The sequence below is a fragment of the Boleophthalmus pectinirostris genome, unplaced genomic scaffold (assembly GCF_026225935.1).
Source record: "Boleophthalmus pectinirostris isolate CB_2022bp ecotype Guang Dong unplaced genomic scaffold, ASM2622593v1 HiC_scaffold_9, whole genome shotgun sequence".
Taxonomy (NCBI): domain Eukaryota; kingdom Metazoa; phylum Chordata; class Actinopteri; order Gobiiformes; family Gobiidae; genus Boleophthalmus; species Boleophthalmus pectinirostris.
The window spans coordinates 13,329,180-13,342,132 of NW_026571541.1; the positions used below are offsets into that span (position 1 = coordinate 13,329,180).

Below are 12,953 nucleotides of genomic sequence, written 5' to 3' on the forward strand. Positions count from 1 at the left end.
GTTTTCAGGAGTCATCTATTGTTCAGTATTTGATTGACAGTTCTTATGACTTAGTTCAAATGAGTAAATGTACTGTATGTTGAGTACAGTTTTAGTTTTATTTGTTTTGATGATTGTCAGTCAGTTCAAAAGTTCAAATTTCTCTCAAACCATAGAGTACATGCCAGTTAACAAAATGTCTTAAATTACGCTATTATTATTATTACGCAAAATTTGTATATTTCTTTGCTAATTAAAACGTGAGATTTTCAGTTTGAATAGTATTGTCTCTGATTTGCTACATAGAAAACTCATACCTTGATTGAACCTAGCAGTCCATTTTAATTTAACTATCTGTCAGGAGCTTTGGTGGTGCCAATTAACCAGCTGCTATGACTCAAGCCTATTATTTCTAAGTTAGGCTCAAAGTAAAGTACTTTCCAGTGTTACAAAAGGTGAACAAAACTTTCTAATGGGTTGACTCCAAATTTGAATATCTTTGTATTTAGTCATTTGTGGCCTTCGCACATGGATGGATTAACTTTTTGCATATTATTTTCAAGAGAGTGATCTTCAGGTTTTGGTTAATGTACAAACATTCTTATAAATACATAAAAACAGAAGAATAAAGTATTGTGATTTGGACCTATTAGAGGTACAGTATCACAGTGAATATTGGCACCTGTGAGATGTAAAATTTAAGTGAGGCATGAATGAACTTCTGAAGGAACTTCAAAAATGTAACACGGGGAGGTTAGCGTATTACTTTACTGCTGAAGAAGGCTGACTTTAAGAGCTTTTAATTGCTTCCCAACTCCTTTTCCCACTCAAAGTTGTTGCTCATTGTCACCATGCCCTTGCCGTTATTTCTTCATCATGTCCTTGCCAAATTTAGTTTTTACCTCTCCAACAAAGAAATGTAAAAGCCTGTGAAAAGTACTTGGAAACTTAAAAATCTTCCCCAGATAATTAAATTCAAGTTTGTTATTAGACTGCTGCCTGGAATTCTTATGATGTACTACCAGGATGACTAGCAGGACTTTTTAAACTGTGTAACTGTGTACTGCACTGTGTAACTTTTCTGGTGGAGGGTCCGCCATGGAGATTTATTATTTTGTCTGGAATGTCCCCGTATGGCATTAAATGTATCCGTCTTGCATTTACTCAGTAACATGGGTTGGTATTGACCTAAAAACTTGCATTCTTATTATGAGTTGGCTCGCCTTTTCACAACTCTGACATGTTACTTGGACCTGCGGTGTCACCTTTTATCTTGGCGAAGATAAATATGTGTAATACCATACTGTGGTAGCCAGGGTGGCTCCACCTAGTGCCTCCGCTCAATTTAATTTCTCTCCAGCGGCTAGGTCAGGAATCGGAACACACTAGACGGTTTGCAAAAACCCCAGAAGTGCAAGTTCAGGCACCAGCTAATCAGCAAAGAGCAATACATTGTGTGTTGGCAGCGATTCCCAAGATCGAGCATTTAAAGCCAAAACAAGGAAAATGTTTGAAATTTTATCAAGGGGAAAGACATTATTGCCCTTCTTACTACGGGATTTGGGAAAAGCTTAATATACCAGTTAGCACCATTAGCGGTGCATTACATACATCACGACCAAATAGCAGCGATTGGTTAAATAAACAAAGTACCGTCGAGTGAACAAATTCTAATGCTGCGAGATCAGACGGTTTCCACAAAGTGAAACTGATGAATCAGACTAATACTGTGGAACATTCCAGGCAGTATCTCCATGGAGAGAAGCAAACGATGAACCCTCCACTAGAAAAGTTACACAATGCGCCGTTAAGACAAGAATAAATACCTCGAAATACACGCACGCAAGCCACAATAGTTTCTTACATACGTCATTAAAACCGAGAAACCTGAACTTCCTGTAATCAACAAATCAACATAGTGCTGTGTAATTTACATACATTACATTCTTCACTGTGTATGTTAACAGCATGGAGCCTTTATATAGTAGCTGAAGTGTTATATAAGCAGGCAGTACCGGTGAAGTTAACTGCGCAGGATTGCACTTACACTTCCTCCATGTAAAACAGAGCAGGGATGTGTCGAACTACATCTTTGTCTGTTTTCCCCGTTCAGACTGACTTTTTAAATGTGAAAAAAAAACATATAAAGTGCATTTAAAGATGTACTAGTATGCACTGTATACTAGTATAGTAGTATAAAAGCAAATATATCCATGCCTCAACGACAGTCTGGTGTCACTTTATAAGCAATTGAAAGGCCTATCATTGAAAGATTGTTGGACAAGTTTAATGCTGTACTGTGAAACATTTCAAGCAGAGGAATAGCATCACCATGGAGACAAGCAGAAAGGGCTGTGTCAGACCATATCCCTGTCTGTTTTTCCTGTTCAGTCTGACATTTTAAACTTGACTTGAACCATTTTAGGTACTTTTAAAGAAGCACTATGTAACTTTTCTGGTTCAGGGTTTGTCCCTTGGTTGTATCCATGAGTACCCATGTTATTGCTTTGCCTGGAATTTTCCTCAGTATGGCATTAAACACATCCAAATCAGGTGTCTTATTATAAGCAATAGAAAGACCTATAACTGAATGAATGTAAGACAAGTTTAATGCCATACTGTGGAACAATTCAGGCAGAGGAATAAGATCACCATGAACACCAGAAAAGTTACAATGTGTAGTTTTAAACGCAAATCCAGTTGTATCTCTTGCCAATTAAAAATGGTTTTAATATGTGTTTCTTTTGCACAATATATAAGAGATGTAAAATAGCCACTTACCACTTTTCTGAATGTATTGAAAAGGTCAATTAGCTCTCTTCAGTTGAAACAAAAACTGGTGTTAGATTTTTATTCACGCACTATAAAACTGAGTTAGTTTAATGCCAAATGCTAATAAAAGTATGTATGCGGGGATTTCAGCTTTTAACTATAGATGACCTTTATTACTAGTGAGGATTTTTCACCATTTAAAACATCGAATGAATGAATCTTGTTTTAAATTCTCAAGTGATATGGCAACAGTCTTAAACTTTTATCATTCTGAAGCTCATGGAAACAAAATCATTTATTTAAAGATGATGTAATTGCTTTGATTGGCATGCTTTCACAAGTCACATTTGCTTTCACAGTACGGTATTAAACTTAACTATCTCCATGGAGATGCCACCAGACCAAGATACTGGTCAGATCTGTGTAGAGAAGGGGTCTTCAACCTGTAGCTTGGGAGCTACTAGTAGCTCTCCACTCCCTTCAGAATAGCTCGCCAATGGATTTCTGAATTCTATGTGTTGTGCTGAATAAGTAAAATTTGATCAATTACCTGCAGACAGATATAAGGAAGTACCCACCAGCATTCTGACCAGAAATGAGGAAGCAGCTTGGATAAGCTGCGAAACGTATTCGACCAGCTGATAAATTGAATTTCTTCTTTGCCATTAATTACCATTGTAAATGTATAATTGTCAAGCCTACCTTTGGGCACTAATAAATGGATAAGGGTTTATTTTTTATAGGCATCTAACTGTTCCGTGTGTAAGTCTTGCTGAAGCTCTTACGTATACTCTGTTTCTTTGCAACTGCTAAAATAGGTAGCTCTCTGGCATTTTCATTCTGTAAAAATAGCTCATTGGAGGAAAAATGTTGGAGACCCCTGGTGTAGAGGATGGCCTCCTCTACAAGTTTAATGCCATAATACCTTCTCCATGGAGACAAGCAGGCGCAAACCCTCTTCCTGAAGAGTTACACAATGCACCTTTAAAGAGCACATATTAGGTTATTTTGTGATCTATGTTATTATTATGTTGTTTCCTCATTACAAACCGTACCAAAACTTACGATGTGTTTTGTTTCATTCACACATGTTTAACGCACAAACCCTGCATATTTAGGCTGAGTTCTTCTCTTAAAGAAAACACTCCTTGTGATGTCATATGGTATTACAAGAAGTGCTCCACTCTGTTTTTAAATTCCATACACTTTCACAACAATCATTTGGATGATTTCAGCCCTCAAATTGCCCAACTCTAATTAACTAAAGGTAAAAGGTGCTGTTAACTTGAACACTACCACTGCATGACATCACATGGTGAAGCATAGCATTTTGAGCTTTGGAGATGTAGACAGACTAATAATGCAGGGTTACTCAAAATGTGTCAATGAAACAAAACACAACTCTGGGTATGTTTTTAAGGAATCAACAGCATTGTAACATGGCTAAAAGCTCACAGGGGTAAATGTTGCATAATATAGGAGTTTAAGTTTAACTGTGTGTTTTTGGTCTTTGTCTTACAGCAGAGCCACTGGACGGAGAGGAGTTCTTGGACATTATCGGAATCATGCGAAACCAAGCGGGTCGATACGAGTGCAAGGCCAGCAACGACGTGGCCACACCCGACTTCAAATATGTCAATGTAGTGGTCAACTGTGAGTAATGAGTCTACACAGCACTGAACACTACAGACATGGAACACTATAGGGATGGGACACTGCTGGGATGAGACATAAATTCCATGAGAATGAGAAAAGACGGGATTTTAACGTAATTCCTGATAAATACATTTTATGATTGAGTTTCCAATTTTGGCCTTACATTTTTGTATTTATTTGATTTCATATTTTATTTTTTTGTTTCTATTGTTGTACTGTTTTTTGAAACTATAAGAGATGTAATTCACACACGTAGCCCTTTCCTGTTCAATCCAAATGTAACCACAGGATTATTTTCCTGATGTTTGTGCTATCTTGTGGCATCCCTACTAAACACATAATGAGTCAAAACATTAATGAGTCATGTTCACTTTTATGGTACACAGTACACTGGGATGAGGTCATAAAAACAATGGTTTACAAATTAATTAATAAGAAACTGATTTCATGTTTATAAATTGTAAAACAGAAGTAATCAAATACATACAGGCTAAGAATGTATCAGACTGCCCTGTTTGAAGCTCTGTTACTCAAATTAATTTAATCTGATCTTTATTTTAACACAATCTGACCAGAAAGAACTGACTCAGCTGGAACTATAACAGGTGATATGATTTGTGCCGTTAAACAAGACTCTCACTCATAAAATTAAACAAGCTTGATAAAATTAGCCAACAGTTTTTCAGTTTTTCACTCTCACATTTATGTTTGAAAATCAAACTCCTAAACTTGACCATGAACACTCATATTGATCACAGACTCCTAAAAAATGTGTTGTTTACATCCATCCATACGTTTTGTTGAGATTTCATGCTATCTTACAACTTTTTTCTGCAGCATTTGCATTGTGTCACCATGGTAACTCCTGAACATTTCACCATTAGATGTATAACACTTACGTCTATAACACCCCCAGTGTGATGTCACTGCAAATGATCAATTGTAGCCATGGCTGGGTAAAGAATTGCATGCAATCTGTGTTACTTTACAAATAAAATTACTTAAATTGGAATTTATTAATCCATTATTAAGAATAAAAAAGGTTTTGTGTTACTTTCTCACATCAGTAGTACTGGTTTTTTTTTTTTAACCGTAATTTCAGGGTTACTGGTGCTGATTGCAAACAATGGGGGTCCACAAAGTCATTCAAATGTGATTTTGTTTTCACTTTTATTTTCTCTGTTGCAAATAATAATGCCGTTAGCTATTTCACTTTGCATTTTTTGTTTTGCCAAAAAAGAAAAAAAAAACACACACACACAATTGAGAAAATAGAGAAAAGTATTTGAGGACATCATGTACTTTTTTATGAAAATTACCATGTTTTAGTTTAACTTTCAAACTGTATTTCAAAAATATGAATGAATGTTGTTATTTGGTTATTCATAGTAATGTAATGTATGTACAGTACCAGTAGACACAACTGTTTACTGCTTCCTGCACTGTAGATACTGTACATACCAGATACATCAAATATATGAAGCAAGCAGCAAAAACCAAGCTTTCTCTCAATGAACCTCATGATGAAGTCCCCTGAGATGATTTTCACTTCACAGGTCAATGCTCATTAGTGGATTGCCAAGACTGTGCAAAGCAGTGATCCAAGTAAAAAATAGCTTTAAAATAGCTTCTCTTTTAGCTATTTTAAACGCAATTTTCACAGTTTTCTGATCAATGTTATAATGTTGTTTCTTCATCACAAACATACTTGGAGTTGTGTTTTGTTTCATTCACACATGTTTAACAAACCCTATATGTAGGCTGACTTCTTCTCTTGAACCGAAAACACTCCACCTTGTGATGTTATGTGGTAATACAGGAAGTGCTCTACCTTTTTTAAACTCCATACACCTTCTCTAGAATCATTTGGACAATCTCAGACCTGAAATTTCCCATCTCTATTAACTTGAAAACTACCACTGCATGACATCACAAGGTGGAGCAAAGCATTTTGAGCTTTGGAGATGTAAACAGATTAATAATAAAGGATAACATGTGTGAATGAAACAAAAGACAACATTATAACATGGCTTACAACTCACAAGGGTTCATTTTGCAAAATATAGGACCTTTGAAGAATCTAAAATAGAAAATAATTTGAGTTATTTCACACTCACTTGTTTATTACCATTACCATATGTGTTCATTCATAATTTTGATGCCTTCAGTAAGAATCCACAATATAAAAAAAACATTAAATAAACTGTGTCCAAACTTTTGACTGTGAATGCATTCATAGACTACTTAAATTTCACAGTGTTTTAACCTCTCAGCTTTGCATATTCGTCACTTTGTCTTAGAAGCTGTGGAGCACCCTTAAGTCCTGTCTGCCTCCACCTTTGAGTGTAATATTTTTGGAAATCTTGTCAGGACTGATCCCCTTCACTTTTGACGCACTTCAGACTGACGTAGCAGACAATTAGGCGTTTGAAAGTGAACGGGCTAATTGCGTCTTGTCAGGGGTCCATGGATGACTTGATGAGCACTGCATATGTTAGCTGCAGCTCTAAGATGAATTGCTAACATTCACACTTCACAGAATTCCTCTCTCACTTGAGAAATTCTGTTTGAATCTGAACTTTTTGCCCATTGCTGCCTCAGTCCCACAAGACCCCAGCTTCAGCTTCTAGTAAATGATGAAGATTTCCACATAATCTATATTCTTGACCCGTGCATTATTTAAACCAAATTGATTGTGCATAATTGATGTGTGCTCTATAGACATTTTTCTTTTGTAATTTAATCAAACAATTATGAAAGTTTCAGATAAAAATGTAAACCCTAGCATTTCTCTGCCCAGGAGTTCTAGTGGAATATTATTACTTTACTGCTACTTTGAGTCTTAAGAATTTTAACAGAAAAGGAGCTATATTTTATTTTAGTATATTTTTAAAGGTCATATATTACATAAAACTGACTTTAGTGAGCTTTAAGTCATGTTCAATTATTATTATACCTCATCCACAACATACCTGGACTTGTGTTTTGTTTCATTCACACAAATTCATTCTAAGATACACTTTACCTTTAGTTCAGTAGAGATTGGCAATTCTAGGTCTGAAATAATCCAAATGATTCTACTGACGATGTATAAAGTGTAAAAACACAATGGAGCAATTCCTATTTTGGCCATACCGGCTTGTCAAAGCCTGATTCTGTCAGATCTCAGAAGCTAAGCAAGTCCTGGGTAGTACTTGGATGGGAGACCTGGGAACACCAGGTGCCACAGTGGGGCGCCAGTTTAATCCTGGTTTGTGTTGTGTCCTTAGGCAAGACACTTTACCCACATTGCGTAGTATGAAAGTGGAGTGTGCGTGAGTGACGGTGGGGGTCAGTGGGCCGATGGCACAGATTGGCAGCCGCGCTTCAGTCAGTCTGCCCTAGGACAGCTCTGGCTGCGATAGTAGCTTACCACCACTGAGTATGAAGTGACTGAATAATGCTTTTTAAAGCGTCTTTGTGACAAATGTCTGTGAAAAGCGCTAAATAAATAAAAACGTACTTACTTACTTACTGTTTTGCTACACAACATCACAAGTTGGAACAGTGTGTTTTCTGTTTGAGAGAAGAACTCAGCCTAAATATTCAGGATGTGTGTGTTTGTGTGATACGTGTGAAAGAAACAAAATGCAACTCCATGTTTGTGATGAGGAAACAACATTATAGCACAGATCAGAAAACAGAGTTGAAATTCAGTACCGGTTGTAGAAGTTTTTTTGTTTTTTTGTTTGTTTGTTTTTTTAATAACCATCTGTTATATGCCCTTTCGAACACAACATGTATCTGACTTAACTTTGGGGTGTATGTTGTGACCTTTTGAATGGATAACTTACTACTTAAAACAATTCACGTTCCATCCAATAAATTGGTGAAAAACACAACAGCATAGATTTCATAGTTCTACAGTATTATTTGCCTATTTGTGAGTGCAGGCATACAAAAATCAGACGTACTTTTTTCCAGAAAGAAAATCAAAACGTCACCTTTATTTTCATTATTCTTTCTTGTTCTGTACTCTCAAACACAAAATTTGATAAAAGTATGGTTCCCTTTTTACCATTTCTTTTTGTCTACAAGAAAACCTATCATAAAACACTGGTGGACATGAAAGCGGGATTTCTTTTAAGTTCCAACCTTATTTGAAGCACAGGACATGTTGAAAGAGCATGATTTTCAAAGCCATGCGGGGTTTTTAACACATGAGCTGGGGGTGGTAAGGTGTGATTCTGTACCTGAAATACCCCTTGTCTGATTTATATGTTGTTTCTCCACAGACCCTCCTACAATACAGAAGATCCAAAGCTCGGAGACTCCAGTGGGCAGAGTGGGCATGCTGCAATGTGATGCCAATGCTGTGCCCAAACCCGAGTTCGAATGGTTCAAGGACGAAAAGAGGTAAGTTTAGTTCAGTATTATAGGTTTAAAGACATTGAGGTCATGGCTTTATAATGCTGTTTTACTCTTTACTTCTTCACATGTAATAATACTACAAAGATACTTGTAGAAGTTAAAGTACTCAACACAATTGTAAGTTAAAAAGTGTAATTTTCTCTCTCTGGCATTATACTTTTGTAACTACAACTGCAATTGAGAAATCACTACTGCTACTCTTACTATAATACTACTTAATACTACTACAACTACTACCCAGATCTGTTTCAAATAAAATACATCAGCAATAATAAGCAACTTCTTTTATTCAACTCTGTAGTTAAATGTGCACAGTGTCATTTTATCCAATGGAGGGCTTGCTACTCTATGGTTATGTTAATGCTTTGTCAACAGTCAAAATTACAGGTCAGATCTGTGGAGAGACAACCCCACTCACAGTGAGAATGCATGTATTTCAAGGGTAATCAAATTTTAAAGAAGACCTATTGTGCTTGTGTCTGCTATATAGTTATAATCTTTGGTGCCTGTAGATCATTATGTTATAATTTGCACATTTTTAATTGCAATATTCATTGAAAACTTCTCAATAATAGAAACAAGTCCACTGATCTCTGCATTCGAAAACTGCGGTGCCTAATGGGAACTGACCTCCTATAGCTATGGATCATACTTGCAGCAGATTTGTATTATTTTTTTTCAGCAATTATAACAAAATGATTATGTGTATCATCGATTAAGAAAATAAAATTGAACAGTTATCCAGAACAGTGGGCGTATGCCAGTGGCGGTGAAAATGGGGATTGATTGGAAATATAGCATCTTAAAAATAATTGATAAAAAAATTTGTGAAATATGCACGACTCTTATACAACTTCAAGAGGGTAAATGAGCTGGGGAAAAGGCTATAATATGCTTAAAAGTTCTGAAAAATGTTGCATAATAGGTCTGCTTTAATGAACGTAAGATAGATAAGTTAAATGTCATTCTGTGGAATACACCAGACAAAGCTCTAACACCTCCATGGATAAAAGCGGGTGGTGGGCATTCCATCAGAAAAGTTACATACCGTATTTTTCGGACTATAAGTCTCACCAGCCAAAAAAATGCGTAATGAAGAAGAAAAAAACATATATAAGTTGCACCGGACTATAAGTTGCACTTTTTAGTGGAAATTAATTTTATAAAATCAGAGACCAGGAACCGACATTTCAGCTTGAAGGGCATGTTATAGTAAAAACAACAGAATAGAGAACAACAGGCTGTTAATGTGGATGTGAACAATTATTCAGATAACATTTTTTCATTTTAACATTTTTTCAGAACAAGTTTACCAAACTTACTCCAAATCACTAAATCGTGAATTGAATTCTTCATCATTAGTGTCACTTTTGAGCAACTCTGCAACCTCCGGAGGTGAATGTAGCGCCGCTTCCTCTTCTGCGTGGCTGTTGTCAGACACAGCATCAGTTCCAGTTAGAATTATTCTGGTTTTCTGAATCCCGACAGGATGGTTTCGGTTGTCATTAAACTCCAGGCTTTGTTGATCCATCCAGTGACTTCCAGGAAAGTTGCATGGTACACCATCCCCGTTTTCCACCAGTCCCTCACAAGTTTCTCGCTCACTTCTTTCTGCTGCTTGATTACCGTTTTCGGCTGCATATTTTACTACTTGCAGCTAAACACAGGAGACATGCACAGTAGAGTGCCAAGTGACAGTGGTACAGGAGTAATAGGAGTAACAGATACACAAGCCTAGAGCGCTCTCTCATGGTTGTCAGTGTGAAAATTTTAATATATATATATAATTCACACTGGAGTGTAAGTTGCAGGACCACCCAAACCATGAAAAAAGTGTAACTTATAGTCCGGAAAATACGGTACTGCATTTTTTTTTTTCTCAATATTGCATCTTAATATTTCATCCTTCGAGTTCTTAATGACTAAACTTTTTGACTGCTCTGAGAAGTTTTTTGCATACATGCTTTCCTGTAGCATTATGCAGCCTTACCCGTATATATGATGTGTGCCTCATGCTGTGTTTGAAGGGAAACTGAACCATCTTCTTAACTGTGGGGTCGATCCTAATCTGCCATAATGTATTGTAAGCACCAGTTGTGTCTAATGCTCACCTTTGCCTATTGACAGACTGAATGCACCAGCTGTGTACAAGCACTCAGACCTCCCATTAAAGAACGCAGGCCATTAGCTTCCTACAGCAAAAACAACAGTATACAAGAAGTCTGCTCCCTCACCCCAGCAGCCCCACTGCCATAAAGTCTGATTATTATTGTAGTCTAATGATTCCCAGAAAGATCACATTTTTGAAAACCCATTCTGTTTTTGCTTTACTGGAAAAGCCATGTATTTTAGTGAGCTTGAAGTAAGTGAGCTAAAGTAATGTTTTGTTTTTTGTTTTGTTTTTTTTTTATCTTGGAAAGTTAAATCTGATTTTCTTGAGACTCGCTAAATGACAAAGTTCAAGTTTTTGAAAAGTGTTTTGGTAAATATGGTCGCTTAATGTTTCCTCTAAAGGTCATTTTTTTAAGTGGTTGGTTGTTTTCTCAGATTCTTCTCTCTATTTATTCAAAATCAATTTGAATAAAAAATAATGTGTCATCCAGGAGAAGTTAAGAACTAGATAAATTTTTTGTAGCATTTAATCCAAAAATCAAACATGGATCCCATTAATTAATTTGCTGTCACATTTTTTCATCTATATATTTCATGTCAAATGAACATGTTTTTGCTTTTTAACAACATAAAATAATTACAGGAAAGAGATATTTTGATTTTATTTTATTCATTTTTAAGACCTGACAGTAGTGAATTATTGTTTAAATTTGTCTAAATTTTAACCAAAATATTAATGGAGATATTTTCATTCTCTAATTTTCTGATCTATGTTATATTGTTTTTTCATCAAAAACAGACCTGGAGTTATGTTTTGTTTCTTTCACACGTTTAACTCACAAACTCTGAATATTTAGGCTGAGTTCTTCTCTCAAACAGAAAACACTTTGTCCCACCTTGTGATGTCACGCAGTAATACAGGAAGTGCTCTACTGTGTTAGGTAAAAGGTAGCTGTGAACTACTACAACATCACAAGGTGGATCAGAGCATTTTGAGTTTTGGAGATTTAGGCAGCCTAAACGTCCATTCAGGCGGGAAGTGGATGCGTGTCTAGGGCATCCTGCGTTTTTGTGGCACGTCTTCAGGCGTCAGCACAGCGCAAATCTGGCATCAGTGCGGCAGATCCAGGGCATTGGCATCAGAATTTGAAAAAGTTGAACTTTTGGCCAAGGACCAATCAAGGACTACTATCCAGTGACATAGCAACATTATTATCTGAGGAAGGAGAAGAAAGAGAAAGACCCAGGAAGCTGGGGGCACGAGCTACAAACATCAGCAGAGTATTAATCAAATCAAATCAAACATTTATTGCACGCAAAGTGCTTATTATTAATATATATACATGCCGTAACCACAGAGCCGATTGCCAGGACTGGACCAGGACTGGACCAGGGATGGACCAGGAATAAACCAGTGTCATTAGCAGAGTATAAATATATGCACACTGCAGCTGCCGAGCCAATCACCTCTACTGATGGGTTTTATGTAATAAATACACTAAAGTCTCTCTTGCAGCCTGGTCTGCCGTTCCGGGAAAAGACCAGGAAATGGCACTTGTTTGCAGGGCAATGGGCGTCAAGTATTTTTCTCATGTTCGTCCATGGCGTACAAGACGAGCACCAGAGGCATCTAAACTCAAATGCAGAGGTGTCCAGAATTATTCAAACATGTGTGAATGAAACAAAACAAAACTCTCAGTATGTTTTTGATAAGGTAATGCAATTATAACGGCTAAAAGCTCACAAGAGTCAATTTTGTACAAGATTGGACCTTTAAAATTGTACCAGATTGTGTTGTGGTTTAACATTACTATGACAGATTTCGTTGTCATTGCCACATCATTGTACAGCATACTTCCAGCGCGATTGCTTTGTTTCTCTCCTGTTTTGATTACCTAATGTTGCATTCACTTACCATCTGGAAAACAGAAACTCCAGTGACAAAGATGGGTAAACTAGTTTGTACTGGCTGGAAACAAATGGTAAACTGAAACGCCTCCAAAATATTTTCTTCTTTTCTGCAT

General features: G+C 36.6%; 1 protein-coding gene across 1 annotated transcript in view; it reads left to right on the plus strand.

Annotated features, from left to right (window-relative positions):
* Positions 1–12,953, plus strand: part of lsamp (limbic system associated membrane protein) — a 356,532-nt gene that overhangs the window by 323,033 nt on the left and 20,546 nt on the right. The window contains exons 5-6 of the mRNA XM_020926876.2: positions 4,273–4,404; positions 8,682–8,802. Coding sequence (XP_020782535.1) covers positions 4,273–4,404; positions 8,682–8,802 — 253 coding nt within the window. The remainder of the gene's footprint in view (positions 1–4,272; positions 4,405–8,681; positions 8,803–12,953) is intronic.